Source organism: Bombus affinis, chromosome 1 (assembly GCF_024516045.1).
Source record: "Bombus affinis isolate iyBomAffi1 chromosome 1, iyBomAffi1.2, whole genome shotgun sequence".
In the NCBI taxonomy this organism is placed as follows: domain Eukaryota; kingdom Metazoa; phylum Arthropoda; class Insecta; order Hymenoptera; family Apidae; genus Bombus; species Bombus affinis.
Window position 1 is genome coordinate 5,523,164 of NC_066344.1, and position 15,925 is coordinate 5,539,088.

The 15,925-nt window shown below is 34.2% G+C and overlaps 1 protein-coding gene across 5 annotated transcripts in view; it reads right to left on the minus strand.

Annotated features, from left to right (window-relative positions):
* The window catches only part of LOC126920898 (class A basic helix-loop-helix protein 15-like), a 262,862-nt gene that overhangs the window by 14,083 nt on the left and 232,854 nt on the right, over positions 1-15,925 (minus strand). For 2 of the 5 annotated variants that reach the window (XM_050731886.1, XM_050731876.1), the window contains one exon: positions 1,319-1,477. In XM_050731886.1, coding sequence (XP_050587843.1) covers positions 1,319-1,447 — 129 coding nt within the window. In that variant the 5' untranslated portion in view covers positions 1,448-1,477. Of the gene's footprint in view, positions 1-1,318; positions 1,478-5,471; positions 6,376-14,960; positions 15,514-15,925 lie in introns of those variants that run through there. The other 3 variants (XM_050731865.1, XM_050731855.1, XM_050731845.1) reach the window with 3 other exon arrangements.

Genomic DNA, 15,925 nt, shown 5'->3' on the forward strand with positions numbered 1-15,925 from the left:
CTCTAGAAATTCAAGTTACTCGTAATGTAACAGATAAGATTAAGATTGCTCTGATATCTATAATATAAGTTTATTTGCTGCTACACTTACACGTATATTCTCTGTACAAACTACGATGATACGTAATTAGATTCTCGCTTGGAGTCCTTTTTTCAAAAAAAGGCAATCGATAGATACATTTACTGGTGATATTTCTTGCGAGTATAGCAATCCACGTATCGTTCCAATATTTCATTTACAAGTTAATTGTCTTATCGTTATTTATAAAGAATAAGTACACGAGTACTTATTTCCGTATATCAGTTACGTTAATTGAATTGGAACTACAACAAACGTTATCTCTAATCAATCAAAGGAAGATAACACAAAGTTGCTGCACCTGTACGGCTCTTCTTGGAAACAAAATTATTATGAAGTTGTAGAAACTCTGTTGAACGTACCGAATCTTAATCGATGATAATGAGAAATATTTGCAATTTTAGATTTCATTTGAATATATATTATTCTAAATATATCCTCCTTGTTATCTCTGTATATGTTGTATGCTTCTACAAGAACTAAAATAACCTGTTCAGAGCGTTTACAAAGCTCAGTATGTGATAACTTTATCTTTGTATTTTCTTTCACGCGCAACTCTCACATGTATGCAGTGATCATAGTTTAACTGCATAATATACGCATGTATTATTTTAATGGTACAGACATATTAATAATTGACAATTTATCTTCGTATATTATTCATCTTATCCTGTTATCGTCGATGAAAAATCTGTTCATTTTTATGGATGACTTTCCACATAATAAACGAGGTAAAGTTCTTGAATTTGTAATTAATCTCGAATCTCAAAGACTCGATACTTACTTGATAAACTTTATCAATCAATGCTGTAACTACAGTGAGGCAAATCAATCCGTATAAATTATTAAATTTCATATTATAACAAATCATACCAAGAAAATATGATATACACCATGTGAGAATTTTTATTCATTACGCTTTCTTCACAGAATTTTATCGTGTCCTTATGTTTACTCTTGCACAGTACCTTAGAAAAAACTTAAAAATATTGGAAAACACGATTTATGTCGACGTTTTTAATCATCAATGTACGTATATAATTTGTTGTGTACATTCATACAACTTTTTCACGTATTCTCGCATTTTTACTCCTGCACAGCCTATAAGAAGTGCCCAAGCGCAAAGAAACGAGTAATACAGGCTATTTTAGTTTGAGTAGAATTTAATTTATCCGGCCTCGAAGTGCCTCCGCTAGCACGTCGGACTTAATTACACCGAAAATAGAAGAAAAGTCCTTACCTCCGCGCCAACGACATGGTGGCGACTTCGTTTTCCGGTAAGCGAATCGACGGAAGCGTCGTCTAGGTCGATATACATCTCCTGATCGCAGTCTTGATCGCTACCCGATAACCTCTCCAGGCTTCGCATTATCCTGAGGAAAGTTACGCTTTGGACCCCCTGCAATCGTACACGGATCCAACATTAATCTCCGTTTAACGTTTCAAAATATTTAAATACCGCTAATTTCATCATTGATGTTCACCGATTCATTGTCACTAGTGTTTCAGATGCCCGGTTCTCCGATTGTGTTCCGTTAGTATTCGTAGAAAGTATCGCGCAAGGAATCGATAATTTTGTCGTGCAATCACGTTGCTAATTGCTGTGTCTAAGTAAGTCGTCAGTTGTTAGTCATTAAGAAATTCATTCGACTACATTGGATTTCAGGTGAATCAATTCATCTTCTTGACTTATAGCAGGTCATTGTCTTTTTTTCTATGTAATCGCATAAGCGGTTTAACAGAGCAATAAATGATCTTCTCGTGTATGTTGTTGTATAATAGCTAAGCGTTTGAGTAAGTCGACAGTTGTTAGTCATTAATCCTATGGTGCACACGTGGACAAAAATCACATCAGTGCACACGTGAGGAAAAATCACATCAGTGCACCGTTGGGCCTGTCGACAGGCCTATTACCCCTACCTCTTTAGCTCAATATTATTCTATAAGTTTTCATGTGGAAAATAATCGTAAAGATTCAAGGGTATATATATATTTATTTTATTAATATCAACAGTCCAAAATATCTTGGAAAAAGGATTTAGTTAACAAAATGTATACTGTATAACGTGACATATAGCATAGGCGGCATCTTAACCTCAAAGTGTGTTCTATAAGGTTAAGAAATATTTGTTGGGCTACATCGGATTTCAGGAGAATCGATTCGTCAGATAGCAGGAGATAGCAAGATCTCAATCTTTTTCTACACAGTGTGCCACGAAAATATTTGGACATTTATATAAAACATTTTGAAATGTCATTAGCGTTATAATAAGACATAATTATCACGGTTTATTTGGTAACATTTGAAGATGTATAGGAAATAGAATTGTAATTTCTACTTTTAATAATGTATATTAGGTCTTTTGTATTTTGGTTTATTTAGGTTTGCAGTAAGCAATTTGTAACTTCTATACACATTCTCAGATTGGTGTCAAATTTTACCAATCTACGTACATACGTAATCACCATAGACTGTTTCATTACGGTGTTAATAAAATTTCAGACAGTTTCATATAACACGTGTAATAGTGACATTCTTAAAACATGTTCGTCGATGAGTGTTCAAATATTTTCGTAAACCATCGTAAGTAGCTTAACAGTTCGACGCGTAACCGTGTTAACTCGATATCAATTATGAACTGGGTGAAGCTAACTGTGAATTCCTGTAAGTTACGAGAAGACAAACGTACGCAGTAAGAATTTCGATAATTCGTTGTTGCAATAGCCACCTATCCTTAGTGTCAACTAGAGGCAAGCACAGTAAATATGCAACGATATTGCGCGCATATTAACAGTTTCTAAAGAGAAATTCTAATTTCGGTATGAAGCATTCGTCGAATTCCAAGCGTACTGAAATTCTAAACTGTCTGTCTATTCTTTTTGATCGATCGAAAACGCATGGAAAACTACATAGAAAAATTTGAAAGGTCTACAATGTTGAACTTTTAGAAGGAAATTAATGGGGAAGTACAAATGTAAACAGTGGAAGATTGCCATAGCAAACAGATAAACAAACTGGGGAATCTCCCGATAATTTGAACGGATGTATGTATAAACATTTCAGGACAATCAAGAACCATTCGCACGAGAGACGTGCACGCAACCCGAGAGATAATCGAACTGGGATATCCCGTTTTCCCTGACTCTGCTTGATTCAATGCCAAGAATTCTTCGCACACAATTACGTCGTTCGCTGTGCTCTACGATCTGCGATTAAGTAATTGTGTGTATCAACGCGACGACCCGGCGCGACGTATGGACAGTTATAGGTCGAGGAATTATCGACAAAAGAAAATAATGTAATCACGATTTCTGCCATTTTTTAATTATTATTCTCGATGTTCATAATGTTGTTTGATTTTTCATTTTTCTCTATTTTTCCTGTGTGCTTGAATCGGGAAAGATGGTTTCCAAATGGTATTTTTATTATTATTAATACGATATATATACATGTACGTATTTCGATAGACTGTTATTATCGGGTTGATATTATTTAATTAATACGTCATATTTAATTACACTATGATAAGAACGATCGACAAATTAAATTTAAAATTCGTTGATATCATTATGTTTAATTCTAGTGTTTAGTAGATATATATATATATTACAAGAATTTACTAAAAATATCGTGCATTGGTATAAATACATATTGTACATTGTACGACATAAATACGAATGATTATATTATTGAACATAAACAACGAGTTTACAAAATCCAGAAGAAAAATATACGTGGATATATATAGAAACTGAAATGACGTTGTATAACTGTTATCAAAACACAGTCGTAATTAAAATTCCTAGTGTATATATGTATAGAATTGAAGAAATAGGCAAGTTCTATGCGTTTGGTAAGTTCGAGTATTACTTCGAAGAGAAAAAGCAGCGAAGAAAATATGGAGAGAAAGCCTGTTGCGACTGATGCTTTCTTCTGGATTGGTCAGTTCGATTTTCTCGTTGGGGAAACTGACTCGTAATAATTCTGCGTTTTTATACTCTCCGCTACGTATCTAACACTGAACAGAGTTAACGCTAACGGAGTTTTAACATTTTAGACGATAATTTTTAAACGTTTTACATAGGATAAACGGAGCTAATAAATAATTACGACAGTAAGTTACGAAATAATATACTGACGAAATTCATGACTGTCGATGTTGTTACGTTAGCGAGTTACTTACGATCATGTGAAAATAATTATATATTCCACATTATAATCTGTTATCGTAATTGTTTCTAATGTACTGGCTCGTGTAGCGATCCATACTGGTACGGTGCAATAAAAATTTGCAGAAGGCACCTATTATTTCCATAGAATCTAGTGTAGAAGCATAATTGCACAGGCTACGTACATATTGACACAGTGAACGTGGATTCCAGCTAGCCAGGAAGTGGAATATTGCGAATCCTTTTTTCTCAGCGAAATATTCTTGCTCGAGAAAGGTTAACCGTGTGAAAGATGGAAAGGAAAAGAGCTGTCGTTCAGAAAGAAAATTACCTTGTGGCTGGTTGAAATTTTATTTAGAAAGGATTTCGTCGTTCCATTTCTTGGAAAATGTGAATTTTACAATTTTCTTTCTAAAAGCACGGCAATTTCGCGATATCCTAGAGTTTTATTTCTTAGAAATTCAAATATTCTCTCTCACAAACGATATCGTAAGTTTGCTCAAGTAGTTTAAAAATACCACTCATTAGACAGAAAACCATTTCTTAACTAGATTAGCGCGAATTAATCTATACAAGATTCATGGCTCGGTAATAAACCAAAGTAAATTATTTACTATTTCGTAAATCAGTCTCGAATCCTCTTTTTTTCTATATGTACACATATCACTCGATTATCCCGTACAAGATAATTTCACAATACTATCAACGTCACACATAATAGAAAACTACAACACCAAATAAAAGTCTAACACGATGTCATCATCTCCCATCGAAATGTCTGGAAGCGATTTCCGAATGAACATGCAAGATACTTCGTTTAAAAACACGTTTGCAGAGAGCCACCGAGCACCGAGCATCGTTACACGCGAAAAAGGCAATTAAACTCGGCGAGTCTTACACGCTTTATCGAGTGTCACAATAAGATCTTCAGCGTGCACTTCAACTGAGACATCAACTTGACTCGATGGCTCGATTCGCGAGATGCCTTCGAGCATCCTTCGATATTAATCTTCGTCGAATCTATTGGTAATACATCTTTCTGTTCGTCGAACACCATCGGCGTTGGATGAATTGCGGCTCGGTCGAATCGAAAGAAAGAGAGAAAGAAATTCCTCTGCGATATTCCCATTGACATTATAAACGTCATTTCTTTACAGCCAAAGAAAATGATTACTCTTCTCTCGTCGTCGTTACTTTTTATCTTCTCTCCGCTTTTTTCTTACCCTCTGTTTTCTTTTTCTTTTCTTTTTTGCGCCGTCATCGACCTCAGACCGCAGCGGTTCTGTTGACGACATTCACAGAAGCATTCTTGCTCACGGCCGAGTACATGCTCGAAGCTCGCGTATAATGGCACCCAATGCGAATACATTCTGCGACTTCATTAATGACGGGGACACGGTGTATCACGTGGGACCATTACACCGAACACACACGACTCTGTTGTGTGAACGTTACGTTACCGGAGTTATCTAAGTCGCGCCGCGTGTCAAGTCCTTCGGAGTTGGACGTGTGTCTATTCATTAGCGATATAATGCACCGGATCACGTTATTATCTGCACACGAGGAATCATTTGTATATATATTATTGGCGAAACACGTCGGGATATTTATCCGTGTTGTATATGTAGCTGGAATATTCGCGAAACAAGTCGGGAAAAAGAAACTGGCTGGTTTGCTCGAAAATTCAGCAAACTCGTGGGACTTGAACCACTTTTTGCGATGTTTCGTATGCCGGCAATATAACACGGCCGTGCAACGTTTTAAAAACACGTAAAATTAATGGCACATGATGGGACATCGGCTAGGTGGTATATACATATAGAAGTTTTTTGTGGAACATTATTTGCGTGTAGGTGAGTGTTTCCTAATAGGCTAGATGTTTGTATATTTATGAAAAATGTTTATATGCAAAGATGTGCAGGTTTTATACGCACAAATGTTATAAAACATCCGAAGTTAGACCTATTAAATGTCATTATGAGTAGGTAAGTTTACAATTTTCTGTAATTAATCATAAGTTGACCAAGACTGTCAGAATCCTCGATGAGAACGTTTCGCATACTCCATTGGACATTCCTAGAAAGTAAATTGCTGATGTTTACGCAAATTCGTATTTCTATGGACACGATTATAAAAGTGGAACGTAAACAGACGTATTAAATATTATTATGAATACCTGCTTATATTTCATTTTTATAATCGTGTTCGTGGAAAAATTGTCATGAATGATTCTGCAAGTCTTAGTCAACTACGATTAATTACAGGAAATGTTATCCTTAACTTGATTCTCGATAACTTTTAAATGCGATTTGTAAATTTCGTACAAGCAAACTCTCAAAGTACGTATATCATATCAATGTGATATTCTTTCAATTTCTTAACTTAGAAAGGCGAGTGAACTCGTTCAGATTATCATAATCTTGGTGTAATAATTTTTTAGTCACTTATTCTCTTATTTACCCGATAAAAATAAATTGTATCCTTCTCGCATCTCCACGAAATAAAGTCGACGAAGGTAACTTTGTCTTTATTAATTTTTAATTCCATCGTTACGATTAAGTTAGCTAGTTAAGAACGAAATTTCTTTCGCGTAATATATAGTATTTACTTAAGTCTCGTTACTTTGAATCTCTTCGAAGAACGTACTTGTCCGTACAGCGATGCCTCGTCTCGACAAATTGCAGACATTACGATATCATATCCGCGTAGAAACGTAAAATTTCAATGTGAGATTAGCAATGATTTCGAGAGTATCGTTCCTACCTCATTTCCTGGGAGTGGAAATTCTCGACGTCGCATGCCTTTGTTTTTCTTTGCTTGAGACTTTTAAATCCAATTTGTAAATATTATTCTCCTTGTGTACGATTGAATCGTACATGACTACATCTAAATATCTACAAATAATTAAGAACAACAGATTCCTTAGCAAGTATTAGATAGTCCGAAAAGTTTCTTTCGTTCTATAAGGTGATAATAGATGAACAACAATTTCTGTTTTATATTATTTTATTGACTTAAATATGATCCATTTCGTTCTATTTCTATTATTATATTCGTGCATAATTCAATAAACTAATCTAAAACAAAAGACATTGTGCGTTTATTATTTCCTTATAAAGCGAAAGAAACATAGGACAACCTAATACTTAAGCTATCAAGCGACGAACTAGTTTTATAAAGTTTATCAATTACAAACGTCTGTTTTATTATTTCATATTGTCGTTCGAAAGTCCAAATTTAATTCGATTTTAATATTCTGTTCTATGCAACTACGATGATTACAAAGAATAATATTCATTGCAGTTTGATTTATATTTATTATTAATTATTTATTATTATTTCTTTGATAATTATATAAATATTTATACGTATATATTATTAAATTATTATTTATTATTAAAGTACACAGTTTCGAAAAAATAAATAAGTATTAGGATAGTTCTGAACTGTAGTGTACATGTCAAACTGATCGAAAGAGAAATGTTTCTTGGAATGTTGTACAGTAGCTTGCAATTATCTGGTATTTTCATTCTTCTTATCTTGCGTATAAATAAAACCTTTCAATTATTTTCTAGACGATATTTGTCAATAGAATTTTGTAATGTTGCAGAGATAACATCGAACGAATTTCTGAACTTGAATATCTTTGAATCGTTACTTAAGATTCTCAACATATTTTAGAATCGGATAGCATCTCTAATAATATATTACGTTTCTGAATATGTAGTTTCGACAATATCTGTGCACAGTTATTTGGATAATTCTTAGCATCGTAAGTGGAATTTTAGAAAGCACCATGTTCACAATGCGAAACTGTTCCGAACACGACACGCCTGAAGAAACAGCTACTAAAACGCAAATGTTTCGACGAGCCGAATATTTTATGAAAATATCGCCGAAGGAACTCGAATTTATTTAAAATAGGGAATAGAAATAGTCAGAAAATTAGCGAGATATTCAATGTTATCGATCGGACGACGTTTGTTTCTTTTTTTTCTTTTCACTAAAAATATATTTTTGCTGACAGGAAATAATAGTGGTTTTTCTCACCTCAAAGATCCGGTTTGTGAGTTCATTCACGTGGAATGTTATCCAAGCTCTTCTCCTAAATATTTAATGCTCTCTTTTGAAAAAGTTCCATACGTCGAAGACGAATATTATAATTTCACGCAGAATTGAATCTCGCTCGATTATAAAATATTTTTCTTGAAATACAGTTTCATTCTATGGAATACGGCTCTTCACATTCTAATCCCTGCTCCAGTAGTTTTGCAGCCAGAAAAATGTAAGATTTTCGTTATTAATATATAACGATCAACACGATTTTAAATAACGAAAGAAATTGCGATAGTTAAGAAGATTACTTAATAAAGAAAACATAAAAGTTCCGTTTAATAAATGAACGAATACTATATATTTGGAGACAATCTAGAAACACTGCGTTAAGGACTTTTTCAATAAATGGATTATTTTCAGCTTTGATCAATATCGTCAAAGATAACGTCACGCTGATAAAAACACGACACACTCAACGAGTTAACCATTAAGTGTACAGAGCATACGGAACAGCGAACCAAAGAATGTCACATCCGCTTGCTTCTAGAATTCCTTTATCTTCATAAACATCATTTTATTCCATTCTTCGTTGCACTGTGCGAATATTTAGCTCTTTTAGTTGGAAGATTTTGCGATATTTTATTGATGTGAAACGAATTCAAAGAGTACACGTCTACCGAAAAGAAGAATATTAAATTTGAAGCGTCTGTTTTCATTCTCATATGTCGAATTAATAATATAAATCAATAAGTATATTTGCATAAAATTTTATTTGTGATTCCAACTGGTTTGATTACAAAAAATATAAATTATTATATGCTATATCGTATACTAATAATATATTATTAAATTAATATAATTATACAATTATAATTATTATATGTTTTCGTTTTAATTTCCAGAATAATTTAAATTTGACTATTTCCGTTTGTTCGGAAAAATCCACTTTGCCTCCAATAATTGCGGAACTTTCTATATTTAATGAAATACAGGAGAAGAATTTTTGGAATTGAATGCCATTTTAGCCAACAAGCTTCCATTTTTAATCGCCGAATACTATTCGATCGCGATATTCAGTTATTAACGAAAAAATAGCCAATCATCGAGTAGATGTAATTTTTCACGCTAGTTTTTAATTTAGATTAATCAATTATGTCTCGCTTATAACAACAATCTCCAAGTTTACAACACAGAACAATAATGTTCCAAGGAAAGATTTCAATAATAAAATTTTCACTATATTTAAAGAAGATTATAAACAAGTTATAAAATTCCTTACTTTCTCAACAAACTGCATAAGATAATACTTATAGTATCAATTTATTATTCTAGGTAATAAGATCAGTTATCAGATAAGGTAATAATAGTATCAATTTATTATTCTCCGCTAATCATAACGAATGACCTAAATGGGTTCTCATCAAAGATTCTCAACGTGCACTCGAATCAATCGGAACGACGTGGCGCGTCGAAAAATCCATTCATTTATTCTCGTTTTAACGACGTCAAAATTCCACGAATCGCCGTGAAGATTTTATTCGCTGCAAGCAAATCGTTCGTGAAAGCGGACGAGTCGACGATGGTCGTGGAGTGAATTTCAACTTTCGGTCGAAATTCAAGCACGCCCTCCTTCCTCTTGGTCGCATTTCGACAAATGGTTTTAAGGAAGCAGTACGATGGAAGATATTATCAGGCCGCGCGGTTTCCTGACTACTGGCCTAGACTCTCGTTATTATTATGACACTCGCGACACGAAAGTATTTTAAAACCGGCCGGAGTCCGTGACTTAGTCTACACATATTGCTGAAGCGCGTTGCAGTTAATTATTGTTATAATTAATGGCTTGTAGATATGGAACGACGAAGTACACTAACGCGTGTCCATCATTTTTTAAAAGTAGGAAATTTGTTCGACGATGACGTTCACGTGCCACGACGAGGTATCAGTAATCCGAGCAACGACGAGTGTCGCTTCAATCGGAGTGACGGAACCGAGTGAAACGATAAGAGAAAGTGTGATGACCGCGGAATTATTAAAACACGAAATGTTACTAATATAACGGATAGAACAGACGCTATTGAGACTGCGGTTATATTTAGGTCAGAAAGATATTTGAGTCGAGCTGAGTGATTCGTGTTGTAATTCGACAAATTCGGTTATGAATCACTTTTAAGCGATCTACATTTAAAAGCCGGACTATTTTAACTCGCCATTAATCGCGTGCTAAACAATGAAATATATCTTGTACTTGTATTTACAGCCTGACAAAGATCTATATATATATATATATAATTATTTTTTTATATTTATTTCTACGAGAATATAACTTTTGCTCGTGTAAAGGAAAACTCGTTCAACTGAAATTAATATTCTCGATTGTAGTTATCAATTCAGTGTGTATGTTACTTTATTTCTGGAGATTATTTATTTTTACCTTCAACTTTATCATAGGGTTGTTATTCGTGTCATTTTCTGGCTTTTGATGCTTCTTCTTGCTATATTTAAAGTAGATGATATTTTCTGTCGTTTTTACGATATATTAAATATTAATATGCATATATGTTAAAGGTTAACATATTATATCGGCGTTTCATAATACGCACGCAAGTCTGATTATTCTGAGCAAAGTTGAAGATCGAATGTTAAGGTGTGGAAGCTTAGGTGACCTAAAAATAACTCTACCTTACTAGATTCTGTCCTCCTTAGTTAAAATGCCCTATGATTTCGAAACTGAAGATAACTGAAATTTTATCATCTTGTTCGTACTACCTTCCACTTTCAATTTCAACGTGAAATACTTAGTCATTATTTCGTAACAAACTGTACAATAGAATTTTTCTTAAAAGATAAAATACTCGGAGAAACGAGTTGGTTAAAGTTACTTTGTTTTTAAACATCGTGTAATTTTTAAACGTTTGCTCATATAAAAATAGAAGTGCAGATGTGTATTGAAGAATGTAAATAGAACATCAGCAATTGTATCGACAGGTAACTATTGTTTAAGCATTAGAGTGGTTACGTAGTTGTAACAATAATATGTAATAATTATTTCGTCTGATAAACAAAAATAGGATTTTATAAATATAATTAATAGAATTTTATACAAAATTTTATATAAAATTTATTATATAAAAAATAGGATTATATATAATTAATAGGATTTTTATATATATAATTACGTTCGTAATTTGTTGTAATCATGTGAATTGCACATACTCCTTTCTATTGTTCATGCATAAGTTTGTTACTCTCATTGCTATATTTCTCTTATGTTCAAACTAATTCATATATCATGATATTAAAATTCAAATAAATTTATATTACCTAATATAAACTTGTATAAATTTTGATAAAATTTTTGCTATATTGAAATTTTCAAAAATAATTTTTCAAACTGAACAACTTAAATTTGGCCCTCACGGTGTTTGATCAAACGAAATGGAATTTTAGTAAATAGTAAATTACGATGTTTAACAGCGTGTATTGAAATACGAACGTTTTCTTTTCAAGTGTACACTCGTCTCGTTTGGTACTTCGAACCGGTGTGGAGTAATGGCCTCTATATGCAAATCCCTGGGGACTAATCTGAGCCAAAAGTCGTTTCCTGTGTATGTTTTAATGGGTTGGTCGTGTTCTAATATCGATAGTAAACACTATCCGCGTGATACTATACTTCGAAAACCTATTTGACTTTTCTTACGTGCTACTTAGTTGCTCTCGTTTGTACAAACAGTTGGGTTTTTGCGATAACGATAACAATTCCACATAAAAACGATAACACAAGCTACTAAACAAGAAACTTTCCTTTTACCTTCTGCCTGTTTTCGCGATAATACAATGCGAGGAAACAGTTTCCAATGACGTGTGTCAATTTAATTAAATCGTGTTCTACGAGAATGCATATTCGGATTCTTTACAGGGAATGATTCTCACAAGTGTGTTAATCGATGTAAACAAGACTTCCTTATTCAATGGGAATCTTATTATTTGTATTATCACTGACTAGCATTTGAACATTAAGTAGATTTGATTTCTTTTTTAATTCTTCTTTAATTGTGATTATAATAATATGACGTTTTGCAATGGAGGAAATCAAGGGCATTAAAATGGAGCAATGAGAAAGCTTATCGATAATTAATGATTGTACGTATTAAAGTACTCGAATTCAGTGCCAATTTTCTATCTACATATATCAGCTATCGGATAATAAATAGTCTTGAGTTTATTAAATAATAAATAATATTCCATCTCGTTAAATATTTTTATTACTCGCGTTAATAAAATATAATATTTATTGACGAGGAAAAGGAAGATAATATTTCAACAATTATTTTTTCGTCGTTATACGAGATATAAACAAAATGATACTAATGTAAGAAAATACGTGAACAAATAAAATATAAATTTCGAGAATCTCGTATTAGATTTTAAACGCATGATAATATAGTTAATAATAGCAGCGTTATGTTTACGGAAACCTTCAATAACCCATGTTGAAAGAATAATCCAGTTTGTTCTCTAGATATTTTCCAATCTGAGCATACCTATTTCCTTATCAATGTGGATAATACAAGAAGTTTAACATTGACAGTATGCCATCTTTAGAAATATTATGTTAGTCACCAAGCAAAGAAAAGAATTGTCAATAACTGTGTATTTCGAAAGCGTACTTCAACAACGAAACCCTTGGTTATAGAATTATTTTTATACAAACAGAGTACGAAATACACGAAACGAAATAATCATCGTCCAAGTGTTTATTGAGAACGAATTATGGCACATTGTTATTAACGATATTTTACAATTCCAAATCTTATGTTATTTTATAGTATATATATATATATATATGTCATTTCATCCACGCTTCTCTTTTTTTACCTACAAAGGTCCTGTTATGTCATTTATGTCATTTATTTTATATTCTAAAGGTCATTTTGCAGAAGAATATGAATATACGAAACTACTTTTCATAAGAATATATTTAAAATATGCACTGGCTCACGCAAGTACACAAACGTCCACAGTGACATAGAAGACTTTAATCAACGTATTACGCGTGTTATATGAAACTTGCTGAAATTTCATTAACGCTATAACGAAACAGGACTATCGTGATTATGTTGGTAGAATTTGAAATCAATCCGAAAACGTATATAAAAGATACAAACATATACGTACGATTAATAAAAAATTAATATACAGCGTACATAGAAGTTTCAAACATATAATTGGTATTGAAATTGATCTCACTAAATATCGTAGTTTACCAATATAATAAATATAATAAATATAATACCAATATAATAAATATACCAATATAATAATAATAGTAATTGTCCATTTAAATATCTCGATGATCTTTGCAAAGTACAGTGTCTACGAGAATTACTTGCACGTATTCTCATTTTTCAATGAAACACTTTTCCGTTATCAAGCTAATAGTATGAAAAAATTATTGTTTCTCATAGTATCAAATTTTCGTAAAATAGTAAGTATGATTAGTATGATCGCTATGTAAATACAGTATTGCGCAAACACTTTTTGTAGCCGTCGTATATGCTTGCAACGCTTGGCATATATATCCTGTAACTTCTATGTTATGTTGAACTTTTCCAATGTAATCGTGATAGTGTACTCTCATAACGGTGCTAATGAAATTTCAAAGTGTTTCCTACGACACACATAATATATTCGTAAAAAATTTCTACAAGCGTTCAAGTACTTTTGTGAGCCGTCGTATTCTGTACCTGTATAAGTAATGTGTCCCGTTTTCTGAATTTCTAACGCGAGTCTCCGCGTAACAAATTCCGTCGCTCATCTAAGCCGCTCCGCTCCGGAGAAAGTCGAGCAGATTGCAGGCACGGTAAGGCGACGCGAGCCGATTTTTCGAAACGTCAGATACACCGGAAAACAGCGGGGCAACGTGCAACCGTTCCTGTAAACACCGCTTCGTTCGTGAAACGAAAGTTCGCTCGTTGGCTTGATCGCTGGCTCGCTTAATTTTAGAAAGAACCAACGGAGAGTAACTCAAAGGGAAAGAAGGAGAAAGAGAAAGAGACGGAGAGAGAAAATGTTCCGAGGACATTCTCGTGCAAGGTTTTACGAGACGCGGTTAATGAATGATCGAACGGCCGTCGATAGTAATTACCAAACGAACGATAACCTTCGACTGAACGGCGAACTTATCACGAAAACGCGTAATCTTGCTTTTATATTTCATTGTAACGCCGTGAGAAAATCGAGAATAAAAGTATGTATAAATGTTTGGCGACAACGGTAGGATGGAAAGTGAGTTCGATCGATTGGTGTAACGAAATTGTTACGTTCGTTGTCAACGAAGGAATAATGTCGTATCACGACAACATACGTCATTTACATTTCGCTATACGCGAGCAAAAAGAAAACCTGACGCATGCACACGTTGCCTTTTTCTCTTTCTCACTCGATTCTTCGTCTTTTCTTCGTTCTGTCCCTCTCTCTCTTTTTTCTCTCGTCGCCGAGACACTGGCGCTCGCGCACGGCCGCGATGCAAAAATGCGCATTGCTATGCAAACGTAGGTGAATGCACGCACGCACCGGTATTTCTGCTCGATCAGAAGAAACGCGTGGGCATTAAAGGTGAAACAGAAAGACGGGAAAACAGGTGCTATATTTACCTTGGATGTCGGCGGTCCTGGCTGAGGTGCGTTCGATTATCTTCGACGCGCGTCCATGGAAGAAACCAGCTCTCGTTCTCTACGACACTCGAATTCGATGATAATCGATGCTTTCTCCTTCGACGAACTCGAAGAATCCGTTTTTTATTCCGTTTGTCAATCTTCTTAAATATATCAATTCTATTATATTCCTATTTCCACGCAGAACAATCGACACTTTCCAATTGACACTTTATATAAATTCTCGATTATTCTTCCGTTTCTTTTTATTTACGTTTTCTTCTTTCACGAAAAAAATATTTCCTCTTTGCTTCTTATTAGCTCCAAATTGTTTTAACACACGACACTTTTCCTTCTCGCTTCGACCGACACAAGTTTTATCCCGTCATTCAGGTTCCTCCGTCCAACGAATCCTTCTCCTTCTCTTCTGCCTGTCGCTCGCGGCTAGAGTTGATCAATAACTCGTGCTTCGAGTTTCTTTCGGGGATTCCCAGCTGGATCTCTCGGGCATCCGATGAAATTACCTTCGATTGCCAGCGGAGGAAGGCACTATCTGCGCAACACGTGGAAATTATATTGGCTGACGAGGTGAAAGTCGCGTATTATCGCGTATTATGATGGAAGAAAAGAAGACTTCCACGGCTTATCTCGCAGCCGCGAGAACGAAACGACAGAAAATTGACAATTCTTTCGTTCGGGAAGGAGACCTGTTGCGCGTTCGCTCGATTCGGTCGATTTTGCATCGCCAACGTTTAGCTATCCACGTTCAAACTCGTTTAAACGGGATTTACTTCTCTCTTGTTTGAAAGTTTTCGACGGCGTAACGATCGCGGGCAAGATATTTTTATGCAAACAGTCGTCGTGAGAAGAAATTTACGCGCGCCGTGCCTGCTATCGAGTTTGAGCTTCAGCCATGCAAAACAACGGATCAAAGAATATCTTTGAGAACCCAGAATGTTATCGTC